The 12682-nt window shown below is 48.5% G+C and overlaps 1 protein-coding gene across 1 annotated transcript in view; it reads left to right on the top strand.

The window, feature by feature from the left end:
• The first annotated feature begins 251 nt into the window (after positions 1-251).
• IRX4 (iroquois homeobox 4) overlaps positions 252-12682 on the top strand; it is an 80338-nt gene continuing 67907 nt past the window's right edge. The window contains exons 1-4 of the mRNA XM_069219717.1: positions 252-552; positions 6687-6829; positions 9997-10248; positions 11464-11573. Of these exons, the coding sequence (XP_069075818.1) occupies positions 6785-6829; positions 9997-10248; positions 11464-11573 (407 nt within the window). The 5' untranslated portion in view covers positions 252-552; positions 6687-6784. The remainder of the gene's footprint in view (positions 553-6686; positions 6830-9996; positions 10249-11463; positions 11574-12682) is intronic.

A 12682-nucleotide genomic window follows, 5' to 3' on the forward strand; every position in this document is an offset into this window, starting at 1 on the left:
GCGCCAGAAAGTGAGGCTGACGGACCTATAAATTGCTGCGCAGCTGGGCAGGCTTGATACGAGTTCTCTTCTCGAAGCTGGAAATCCCCACTGGAGTGTTGTTATTTATTATGAGTGTTAATTATAATGAACGTGTAGATCATTAGGTTAAACGGAGGTCATTTGCGTCCTTTGGAAATCGATAAAAGTTATTGTTTGCAGTCAGAGCTGGTGGGGAGCGCGCTGCGCACTGTCACCTCCCCCTCTGTCTCCCACTTATTCTATGGTCATTTCAAGAGCTTCTCCTAAGGCGCGTCTGCTCCTGGAGAGACAGAAAGTTTGACGCGCGCGCCTGCCGCCGCTGCCAGGCGTTCAGGGGAGGCAGCGCCGCGCGCGGGTCTCCGACGTCACCGTGCGCTGCACCGGGGGACTCGAGGCACTACCTCTGCTCTCAGGTGCTCCGCGCCATGTCTCCGGCAGGGTTCCTGAGCAGCCTCTCGCCAGCAGCGCCGGCGTTCGGCCATGGGCAGCCCTGCGTCGGCCGGGAGTAGCTGAGACCTCCGCGAACCCCAGGTAGGGGGAGATTTGATGTGCTCCGGCTGGAGGGACCCAGTGACTGCGGTAGGTGCGCACCTAGGGAGTATCAGGAGAGGGTGAAGTGAAGGATGGGAGGACTGGTGTTTTGGGATCTCGTTGTCTCTGAGAGGGCGAGTCTACCTGTCCTGATTCGTTGGATCAGGTGGTGAAGATAAAAGGGACTTGCGGGTCGAAGGTTCTGTTTGTACCTCTTCCAGAGGGCAACACCCTGCAGTCTCATGGTCCGCGAGGCATAGGGCCTGCGCACTGTCCCTGAGTCAGAGAGGTCTCTAAGCCTTTCTTCCGGAGAGTGGGACGACTCCCGGTGGGTCAGTCATGTATAGGGTCAGAGGTAGGTGTTGTTAACGGGTAAGAGGTACTGTAAGTCCCTCTTCAAGCGAGCACAAACGCTGCAGTTAAGGTTAGGGTTCCCCCTTAACAGCCAATCATGGGGACGGTCTAGGGAGTGTCATGGTGTCCGGTAACCTTTAAGCCCTTGTTGCAGCGTGTACAAGTACTGCAATTCAGTAATCAGTCTAGAACAGGGTATCGATGGTGTTTTAGGGGTCTCTAAGTTTCTTTGCTTATACAATCTATATTGTTGGAGGGTCACAGAATCTGTAAGCACTTTGCTGCAGAGAGTGCAAGCCACCTTTCTGGGCTCTCTGACAAATTCCCATGGGGCAGCGATGGCAGGAGATGGTGGTCTGACTAGGATCGGACCAGTAAGGGAACCTGGATATCAAAGCAATTGAGGATTAATTAATTCACACCTCAGCACTGCTTTTGATACTGTTGTGAACGCAGCGCGGAATTCATTTGTTGTTTACTTATTGAATTATTAATTGGTTCGTTGGATTTAATATAACGTCTACAAAGCCGTATCGCATCACAGGTCTTTGCCTGCACAAGTCTTACCTCTTATTAAGGGTGGAATTCCGGGTGGTTGAGTGCTCTGCATGTTAACCCCCCCCCCTTAGCATGTCCTACTCTATGACCTCTGATCTCCTCTACGGCGCAAAGGACCCAAGAGTGAGTGTGCACCTTGGGGCACACAGATGTGTGTGCACTCTATTGCGCTACCAAAACCCCAGGTGCCTGAGTTGTTCCTACATGTCTAAACTGCCCCGAGCACCGAATAATAAACGTTGAATTCTTGTTTAAAACAGCAACCTGTCCCTGCCTACAGTTGTAAATGTTGATATCACCGAGGGCTCACATTAGAAGCGTCCGTTTTAGTACAAACAGTAATTGGGTTAAAGCCCCGTCTGATGCACTACAGATAGCGTTACACATTTACAAACTAAATACAAAACTCAGAAAAATGCAGCGTAGTGTAGATTTTTAATTCAATTTGTTGTCTTAACTACCCCTTACGCATACTAATTGCGTGTCTTATTCTGTAATTTTTTTAAGTTCATATGAATTGTGCTCGGTGAAAAATTGGTGTGCCCACTATTTAAATATTCCCGAAGTTGCTAGTTCTTCTGTCCCGCTGCGCCAGTGTTGTTCTAATTGTTACTTTTACCACCCAGGCATGCTAGAATTGTGTTGCCCGTGAAATAAACATCTCACGCTGAGACGCACTGTAAACATTAACTTTTTTATTCAACTTTATTTAAATGTCAAAGTGGGTAGTGAGAATGGCTACAGATTTACAGAGGGTTTCTTGTTGGAAACTGATATTTCCTTGAATAAGACCGAAAAAAGGACGTACACATAGACATGTAGGCAGACATGTAGTCAGACAGATAGGTAGAGAGATAGATAGATAGATAGATAGATAGATAGATAGATAGATAGATAGATAGATAGATAGATAGATAGATAGATAGATAGATAGATAGAGATGTTCAGAAATCCTTAATGGTGTTTGCAATAGCAGGTGTATAACATCAATATTTGGTCAGATAATCAGCCACTATTTTGAATTCCATGGAATATTAACCAACACTTTGTATTTTGTGAGTAAAGCATAATACAGTGTGCCCTGTTTCTTTAAATGAATGAGCACGTTCACAGACTGTCAAATCTAAAATGTCATAGTCAAATCTAAAATTTCACGTCAGCTAAATGTCGAGAACCAAAGAAGGAAGTTTGCTCGGAAATTATTTATTTAAAATAAAAGAGACGTGTAGGGAAACTCGTTAAGCTGTTAAAATGGCCTCGACTGTTCATTTTTTGAGGTCACATCGTTCAAGCATGCCATACAGACCATACTCAGGTGATGTGTTTCATATGTGTTTGAGTAAGTTAGCAAGCACTTTGGCGCTGTTTGGTAGTTAGTATGACTGGAATCGGTGGCATATTCAGTGCGTCCAGGGCCCTCGTGCAAGGACGGAAATGGCCTCCTTCGCCCATGTTTGAATTGTTAAATACAACAATAATCAGGGTTCAGCGTCCCCCTCAGACTTCTGGGACCTGGTGCCTCAGCACCTGCAGCACCAAAGGAAGCTACGTCTCTGACTGGGAAGCTTGCGCGGCCTGGTCGGCTTTGTTTAAGGGGCAAAGCATGCAGACAGGTAAATAAGATGTAAGAGTTTACTAATACAACGATGCCATAGTCTGTGATTGTTCACTAGTACAACAAGCTCACACGTGCTAATAGTGTTCACTAGTGTAAGAGGGCCACAAAGTGTCTTCACGAGTACAAGGCCTCTAAGAGTGAGGGTTGACCCTTCACCTGTGAGTGTTTACCACTACAACTAAAAAAGGCCACACTGGTCAGCATGGACAAAGGGTGCAAGTTCACATGCATAGGAGGCCACATGATGTTTGTCACAAAACGTGCTCAAGGCTTCAAAGTATAGTTGCACGATGCACCAGGATGTCAGTGTTCACTGGCACTGCAAAACATCCTACAAAGCTGCATGGAGATGAGGGTACTGGTGTGGAATCAACCCCGAAGGCATCACTTAATGTCTGGCCTCTTGTGCCCACAGGACATCTACTGCCCAGTGAAATCCTGAGGGTGAAATCAGTCAGTCTGTAAACTGGTACTCAGGCACTGCAAAATCATAACTCGAGATCCCAGAGAGGAATGCAAAGCCGCATTGTCTGTAAACAAATATACATGAGATTTGGTGTAGAAAGAGCCCTTTAGGTACATTCCTGGGCTATCTTGTCTCCTACCACGTCTTAGGCACCAGGGCCTTTTAGTGACGCGCTCTAAATTACTGTGCGTGAGTGAAGGGCCCGTCTTGGTATAAAGACAATGGGGAAGCAGTAACAAAAGGGGTTTCCTGGTATGACTCGTCACAGAATTCAATTGTGCGTATATTTCTGTGTAGCTTACTCGGCACCCCCGATCCCCCTACACAGTCCCTACACATGTTATACCCGCACTTCTGTTTCTGGGGGCGCGCGCCCTGGTCGGCCGCATGCAGTGCGCTGACTCAATCAGCGACACGTGTGCTGCGCATCTGTAAATTAAAGCAATTACGGCGCGGACACTCTCCGGTGTGCTGCGCGGTCTCGGGGCAGTCATCAATCACCCTCAACCAAGCTGTCAGCGGAGGGAGGCGGCCCGAAAGGGGGGGCGAACCCCGCAGCTGGGGCGGAGGGGGGTGTCCTCATCATTAATTAGAGAATGCCCCCGGGCGCTGCACGTGTATGTGTTAGTGAGGGGAGCGGGGGAGGAAGCTCCCCTTCTCAGAACAAGTCTATACGCAGGGTGCACCAACCCACCCCCCGAGGGACACTCGTGTCAAAGAATGCAGCTCCTACTCGCCTCCCATGAGGCGCCCTCAGCCGAGGCTCCGGTGTGCAGAGCCCATTGTACCCCTTCGCCCCCACCCATAAACCTTGTACAGCGCAGTTAAGAGGCTTCATGGTGCTTAGAATAATGACGTTTTGCAACAGTAAAGCACATGTGTATATTACAGACTGAATGGACTCTTGTGCCTTACTGACAAGTTTTGGTATGACAAAATAGGTTACGTTTTATTCACTTCTGAAGGGCAAAGATTATAGAGTACTGCAGATGACAAATGGTAGCTGCAGCGCTAGCAAGATGCAGTGTGATCTCGAGGCGCTAAACACAGCAGGTGTTATTGTTATCCGTTTCAAAGAGTCAGTTCTTCGGCTTCGGAGCAAATACATTCTCTCTTGGCTCTTTGGGATTTGATCCTGATACTGTCGAGTAGACTCGAGCTTGGTCAGCCGGTGCGCAACCCACTGAGGTACCTTCCGAGCCTAGGATGCTTCAGAAAAGTGGCCAATGCAAGTGTTTGTGTGCCAATACAGCGTATTCAGCTGGTTCTGTTCACATTTGTGTCGAGGGCATTTTAGCTACAGTGGCTTTTTGTTGGTCCCTAGTTTTTCCAGTTAAAATTGGGATTTACAGATAATGGGAACTTTGGCGCAGGACGCGAATAAAGAGCTCTGATAAATGTTGTTCGGTTTTAGCGGAAACTACAACTCCAGGAAATAAAATAAAATAAAAAAATTAAAAAGAATTGAACCGCAGGTAATTTATGAAGGCACGACTGGTTCTTCTCTGGCTGCCTTATTCTTTTCCTGACTACACGGTGTCTAATATAATATAATCGAAAGCAGAACATGTGATCTTTGTTCATTTGTGTGTTTTCCTCCCCGAAGTCACCTCGGTGTGAGGTCGTCAGCAGTGTTTGTTTATTATTAAGCGCTGTCTCGTCACCAGGTTCTCCGGGACTCCCGCTTCACACATGACCCCCGCATCCTTTTTTTATCATGAAATCCTCTCTTTATAATTGTCTGCTGACCAGAGAAGCGCTCCCTTTGCCCGACGCCGAGAACACTGTAAATATTTATAGCTTCTCTCTAGAATCCGTTTCCTAATAGTAAAAAAATAAATAAAAAACGCACATCTTAAAGCGCCTAGGTGTCTGCCCATTCTACGGAAAGTCGGGTACTTTTCATTTCAGGGTGAATTTGGAATAAGCTATTTTAGTACTTGGAACTGCAAACCCAGCCAGCGATCGCTTAAATGCAGTCACAATACTGAGATATTGAATTTTATAGTGTCTTGCTGGAGATTCCAGGTGAACAGTTACAAATGATTTGTACATGGCCTTTCAGCTGGGAAACGAAATTCGGGGCATTTAATGAATTGCTACAGAAATGCATGTATGTTTTTGGGAGTTATCTCCTCTTTGTATAAAACTGTCCTTTGTTTCGATGAGTAAATCAAAAACAGCAGAAGTTACGTTTTGCTTCTTGGGACATTAATAGTACAAGGTTTAAAAAGCACTATTTCTCAACTGTATTCTGAGAAGGAATTGGGAACTGTTGACTGAAACGTGTAAGAAAGTGCAAAAGATGCGTTTAAAAGCGCCCTTTGGAAATCGCATAGTTATTCCAATCCGGGCGGCTTCTGCTCTTCCCTATTTTCTGATATGCGCCTTGAGGCGCGGCGCTTGGTCCCCTCTGCCCTCTGCTGTGAGAGTTACCTCGGGATCTCCCTACTCCACACCTCGTTGTTTATCGCTCCTTTAGAGCAGCTACATTTTTACTGCTGATTAAGTCTTAAAGGCACTCGCTCCGTGTCCCCGTCCCATGTCTCATTTGTAATTGAGACTAATTATAGCAGCGGGGAGGGAAGAAGCGGCTGCTAATTAATTAATTTATAATTAAAAGTGGTCTCCATCCTCCAGTGAGTAAAGTAAAACAGCATTAGTTGGGCGGGGGAAATTCTAAGAAATAAGTCGTCCGCAGTAACTTTGGCGCCAATAACTGGGGCCACATGCTCTGTCCCGTGACACACCTGTGGCCAGTTTTTGGCCTGTAGCAACACCGAGCTTCCCACCTCAAAAATATTAAAGCAGTTGTGAAAGGCTTCGCCCATCGAAGAGCGCTTAGTTTACGAAATATAGGGCGCTGGTTAGAAATAGGTGCCTCTGAAGCAGGGCTGGGAGAGCCTTTTCTGTCTTTTTGTGTACACTTGAAAGTGTGTTTTTATTTTATGTGCTCCAGTTGTCATGCTTCAGTTCTGCAACCCCGTCTGTATCCTTGGCGCTCTCTCATGCACACAACACAGACCAGTGCCTGCCGTGTGCCCGTGCCTCCCCCTCCCTCCCTCACTCTGTCTTTGGGGAAAAAAGTTTGGTTGCGTATAAATAAATTAAAGATGGTGTTCTGCTTCCTCCTATAAGCGGCCGGGAGGCCTCGGTGCGCGCTCCACTGGCCCCCGCACAGAGCCGACTGCGGTGGCGCACAGCACAAGCCTCTCCTCGGATCCCGGCGCCGGACCATGTCCTACCCGCAATTCGGATACCCCTACTCCTCGGCACCGCAGGTAAGGTTGTCACGGACGTCGGGGGCTGATCGCAGGGTACGTGGGCTGGGAATTTGTGCCAGGGAAGGGAGAGGGACGTTGGGTGATCCAGAGGGGAATAGAGAGGTACCTGGAGGGGCGCTAGGAGGGGCTGAGGAGGACTGGGTGAGCCAGCAGGGGAAATGGCACCTGAGGAGGACTGGTGGAGCCAGAGGGAGGGAGAAGGTACCCGAGTAAGTCTGGGCGAGCCAAAGGTAGGGAGATGGCACCCGAAGATGACTGGGTGAGTTATAGGGAGGGAGATGGCACCTGAGGACGACTGGGATGGGGCATGGCACATGAGGATTGGGTAAGCCAGAGAGAGGGAGAAGGTACTCGAGGAAGACTGGGCGATTCCAAATACTTGCATGCTTTGTTTTCAGTTTACAGGTAACACAAATATTTCGAATTCGAAAATAGACAATCTAGATTTGTCCGCGGAAGAGTTGCTTGTAGTAGCCTGAGAGGCCGATTTGAAGTAATTCTTTGTTTTCGAAAGGGTTATTAAATGTATTTCAAGTGTTGGGTCCTAAAAGAGCTGAAAGTGCATGCCGTAATTTTTTTTCATGGATTGGCATGTGTATCTGTAAATTGGGTGTATAACTGACACAGCTGGCAGCGTGCCTGAGTACATGTGAGTGGCTGTATGCATTAAACAGGGCAGCTACAAACACCGATGGAGACCCACTTAAAGAAACACACAGCTGCCCATAGAAACTCACCCAGAGAAGTACATAAGGCAGTAAATGCAGAGCTACCGAGACACTTCGAGACACCCACAAACACACAAGGCAGTGCCACAGACAGAAATAGTTCCTGTATTACATACTCCACCTTCTTGCTCAGAGATACACATCCTCAGAGACGTCGTACATAAGTAAAAAAACACATTCTCACAGAAAGAAACAAAAAGTTACACACAACGAGATACAGTTAATAAAATACACACCACCGCAGTATCCTTGACGCACAACCACATTCTTCGACAAATAAGCACATCTTCACAGATGCAGGCACACACACATGAACAAATTAACAAATACATATATATATATATATATATATGCAAATACTGCACTTCATATGCAGTGATTCACACTGCTGCACAAAGTAGCAGGTGCAAATATAGAGATACATAAACACATACTCCAACATCTATGCTTTTCTGAATATCTGAAGTTTCTGTGAATCTTGCAAGCACTTGTTGATGCTAACTTACACATCTTCTGCCATATTTTCCCAACTATATATAACTATTCTGTTGTAATGTTTCAGTCCCCTCTCAAGCCCCTCCCCTCTTTTTGTATCAGCAAGAATCATCTCTTCATGCATGAAATGTCTCTGTCCTCCGCACATCTCCTCTGTCTCTCTGTTCTCTGCTGGCCCGTAGGTGGGTCAGTAGCTGTGAAGTGCTGCCCAATGCTATGTAGCTATCTCCACCCAGAGCCCCTTTCGTCTTTCCGAGTGTCAGTGAGCTCAGCTCCTGCTGTGTGCGCCCCTGAATCCCTCACTGATGTCCCATTGTCAGTACCAGTGAGCTCATGACATGCTCTCCTCCTCCAGTCTTTGAGGACTGTGCCAAGGACCTCTTGTTGCTTGCTTCTAGCCGCTCCGTTATTTTCAAGCACTCCTCTTTGTACACGCCAGTGAGCTCTCTCTCATTAAAGGTCACGACTCCCCTCTCTGTGCCACTCGTATCTGTGGAAGTGTGTTAGTCTCACTGGGGTCCTCCTTTAAGCCAGGCCTTTGACCTTCTCATACCTCGAGTGCCCCCATCGTCAGTGTGCCATCAGTGGTGGCACCACTGAACTCGGCTCTAGGCCTTGCTATCAGCTCCCTCGGCCCCTCTCTGTTCCCAGAGTGTGTCAGTGACAGCAACCTCAGTGTGCCTGGCTGCTTCGCCCGCCACTCCCTCCTACCTGGGTGTGTCGCTAGCCATGAGTCCTCGCTGCAGGCTAGGCCGCGGCTGTCCCCATCCCTGCTGTCCCATGCCTCTCCCTACAGGACGTGTGTGGCAGTCATAACAGCATCTCTGTGCACCACATCTCTGCCCCACCCCAGTCTGCCAGTACCAGTGAGCAACTACTGCACCGATCTCTTCTCAACTCTCTCTTGATCCCCTCATCCCCTGGTGCTTTCTGCTGCATGAGTGTGCCCGGAAGCTCTCAGTGCGTGTCACACTACACATCTTCTCTACCCCCTCCTGCCATTGTCTGCTAATACCAATGAGCTTATAATGCGAGTTTCTAATGCCCACCCCACACTCCCTTGGTGTTCTGAGCTGCATAAGTGAGTGCATGACAGCAACCTCTTGGTGCAAACCGCACCTTTTTCCCTACCCTACCCTCCTCTCCTTTCTGCCCTTTTCTAATGCCGGAGTGTGTCAGTGTTAGGGAGCTCTCGTTGGGTCTCGAACAACACCTCTGCTGTCTCTTGTGCACCCGCACTCCCCCATTCTCTGTCTCGCCCTTTATCATGTGTCTAGGTGTGTCAGTGCCAGCGACCTGCTCCAACCCCTCTCTCTGCCCGAGCGTGTCGGTGTGTTCTCTCGGCAGGCATGCACCACTTTCTCCCCATCACCCTCGGTAATCTTTCAGTGAGTGCCACAGCTCCGTTCTCAACCTCTTGTCTCCCGCCCTCCTCTGCCGCCCCAGTGTGGCACTGAGTCTGCCATGGCCAGTGTGTTCTCGATGCAGCCATGCACCTTCTAGGTTCTCTCTCCTTCTGTCACCTGGCCCTCTCTCTGTGTCAGTCCTGGTAATCTCTTAGTGTCTGCCAGGCTTACTTGCTCACTTACTCTTTCCCTTGCACTCCCCACCTGTCTCTGCTATCTGAGTGTGACAACACTAGTGACCCGCTTCATGTCCTTGCTCTGATCCCTCTATCTGCCCCCTCCGCAGCCCCCCCCCCCAAGCCCCGGTGTGCTCTCGCTGCATGCATGTCTCAGCTCTAACCCTTTCCTCTGCACCCCTCCTGTCCGAGGGTGAGCCCCTCAGGCCTCACCTCTGCTCTCACCCTGGCAGCCCCACGCCTGTCTCTGCTGCCCCTGTCTGACAGCTCTGGTTAGCTGGCGCCTGCCTCCTCCCTCCTTCCTGAGTGTCAGTCCGGCCATGTCTCCGCTCTCCTCACGCTTCTCTCTCCCCCTCCAGTTCCTGATGACCACCAACCCCCTGACCACCTGCTGCGAGTCCGGCGGCCGGGGCCTGTCCGAGGCCGGGGCTGGGGCCTCGGCGCAGACCCCCGTCTACTGCCCGGTGTACGAGAGCCGCCTGCTGGCCACGGCTCGCCACGAGCTGACCTCGGCGGCCGCCCTGGGAGTCTACGGCAGCCCCTACCCCTCGGCGCAGGGCTACGGCAATTACGTGACCTACGGGGCCGAGGCGCCCGCCTTCTACTCGCTGGTAAGTGTGGGGTGTGGCAATCTCCACGGGGTGTGATGAGGCCGGCACACTCGCAGCATGCATGGGACGAGAGACACTGGGAGAGAGCCACACAGTGTGCCAAATCTGTACCGCCAGTAGAGGCCTGCAGTGCGGGCACAGGACGGACACATGACAACATGCAGACACCTCGACAGGGTGCCTGAGTTCCGAGCCCCGGACACACCCAGTGTTTAGCTTGCCACTTTTATAGCAGTCCGTCATGGGTTATTCTTCTAATTGTAGTTATTGTTTACTCTCGCGCACTCTGGTCCCCCTTAATGAACTTATATTCACCTTAGCTTCTAGAGTAGAGGCCTCTCAAACTCAAAAACAGCCGCTATCTTTTATGCAGTCCATGTATTCATTTGAAGGGCATTTGTCGTTTATGTGAGCGCTGTTTGTGGTGCTGAAAGTGTGGCGCAAACTTGAAAAGGGGGAAAAGGTTCTGAGCAGATGGTAATTTCTGGCAAAGCGGGAAATAAATAAAGGTGGAGCCCCGAAATAATGATCTGTCTGCTGAGGGGCGAGTCTTCAAACAAAAATATACTGTCTTCCACCCACGAACAAAACAGAAGGCTGCGAACTGATAAACGAAGATTTAATGACGGCTGTCATATGGCGCGAACATAGGTTAATAGGCTGGGGTTGCTGTCAAATGCGTTCTCATTTTCTTTTGACGTAAGTTCCTAATTACAGCTTTTTAAGCACATGCATAAAATGCAATTTTATTGTATGTCTAGCTGTACGGTGTTATTTATTACTTTTGCTCGATTTTTAATGTAAAGGTAGTTAAACAATCGGCAAATGTGAACTTTCATAGCGGAGGAGAAGTGGCCAAGTGCCTACAGCTGCCGACCCAGGAAAATGGGAAAGCAGGTCTGAATCTGACTTCAGCTCACGACCTGTGATTCTGGTCATATCGCTTTATGTCCAAGCATCCATAAAATAAATCCCTAAAGTGTAAACTGGTTCGGTTGTGAAGCGCTCAAGCACCTTCGGCACGGTCAACCTAGAAAAATTGCCCAAAAAAACACGTCAGAGCATTTTGTTTCTAGCAGGCGCATCCTGTCCAGGCCACTCTCCTGGGTAGCAGTGTGGGCCCTGTGTATTTTGTTGTGCACTTGTTTAAGTTACTTGTAAAGGCAATTGCTGACAGTTTCCTTTAAAACGCGCCCCGCTCTCGTGTTTTTGCAGAACACCTTCGATTCAAAGGACGGTGGAGGCTCAGCACACGCGGGCATCACCCAGGCGGCAGCGGCCTACTACCCGTACGACCACACCCTGAGCCAGTACCAGTATGACAGGTAAGAGGCACCCACTGCTTACATTGTACTAATAAAAGTGCAAGGGTGCAAAGGTTTTCTTAGGTGCAGAATTCAGTGCTGCTGAATGCCAATGTTGCCAAATACCATTGCTGACTGTCCTTGGTTCCACCACACGCCTCTTTCATCCACCACTCTACACTTTCCATCTCTTTACCTCAATCTTACAGGTTCTACTTTTTTGCGTTCTTCCTTTCTCTGTTTTCCTATCTTTCTCCTCCTCCTTCTTTCATCTTTTCTGTCTCTTCGTGGCAAAGTCTGATGATGGTTAATAAATCCCAGTCCCCAACAAGCAGTGGCAAAGCCAATAGGTCTCGCATAAGAGAGTTATTAGCTTTTGCAATTCTTTGTCACTGTGATGTACAGCAGCGCACATGTTGTGTGGTATGCCTAAAACTACATTTAAGAAGTGCTTTGATGCAGCCATTGCTAATGCGTTTTTGTTTTTAAAAGTGCATTAGCACTGGATGCATCATAGGCCTTTTTCAGGTCGAGCATCGCGGGCAAGCGCTGGTTTTCGGACGTGTTGTTATCTAATTGGGTTTTTAATCTCGCCCACCTCACACCCATTACTATCACTCGTTCATGGGGCTGCCCTTCAAAAATCTTTTGTGTTCATTGGTAAACGCTTTACGTATGTCCCGCCTTGGGGTGGTTTGGTTACCGTCTTGGACATCAAACCTGTTACATGGCTAACTGCATTCTTGCCAATATTTTAACTGCGAGCGAGCTTCTTTTTTTGTGTCTCTTTTTCACACTGATGCTCATGGCGGCTGTGTCACTTTGAATCAGCTCTCTTAAGTGAAACTGTTTTTTTTTTTTTTTTTAATTTATGTGGCAAGAAAAGTCAGATTAGGAGTTTACAACGCTAATAGCTCTAACTCAAGCAAATGTGAGACCCATTGCATTGCAAATGCTTGTTATTCTTATTTTCAGCCAGCTGTACAGCAGCCACACTGGTTTACAGCATCATTGCCAATATCAACAATGCCCATGATTTATATAGCATGAACAAAAAGCACCAGAAGAGCCAATAGTTTCAAATGCGAGTCCAAGTGGCTTTGCCAATGCTCGTTAGGTCTTAGCACAAT

The sequence above is a fragment of the Pleurodeles waltl genome, chromosome 2_2 (assembly GCF_031143425.1).
Source record: "Pleurodeles waltl isolate 20211129_DDA chromosome 2_2, aPleWal1.hap1.20221129, whole genome shotgun sequence".
Taxonomy (NCBI): domain Eukaryota; kingdom Metazoa; phylum Chordata; class Amphibia; order Caudata; family Salamandridae; genus Pleurodeles; species Pleurodeles waltl.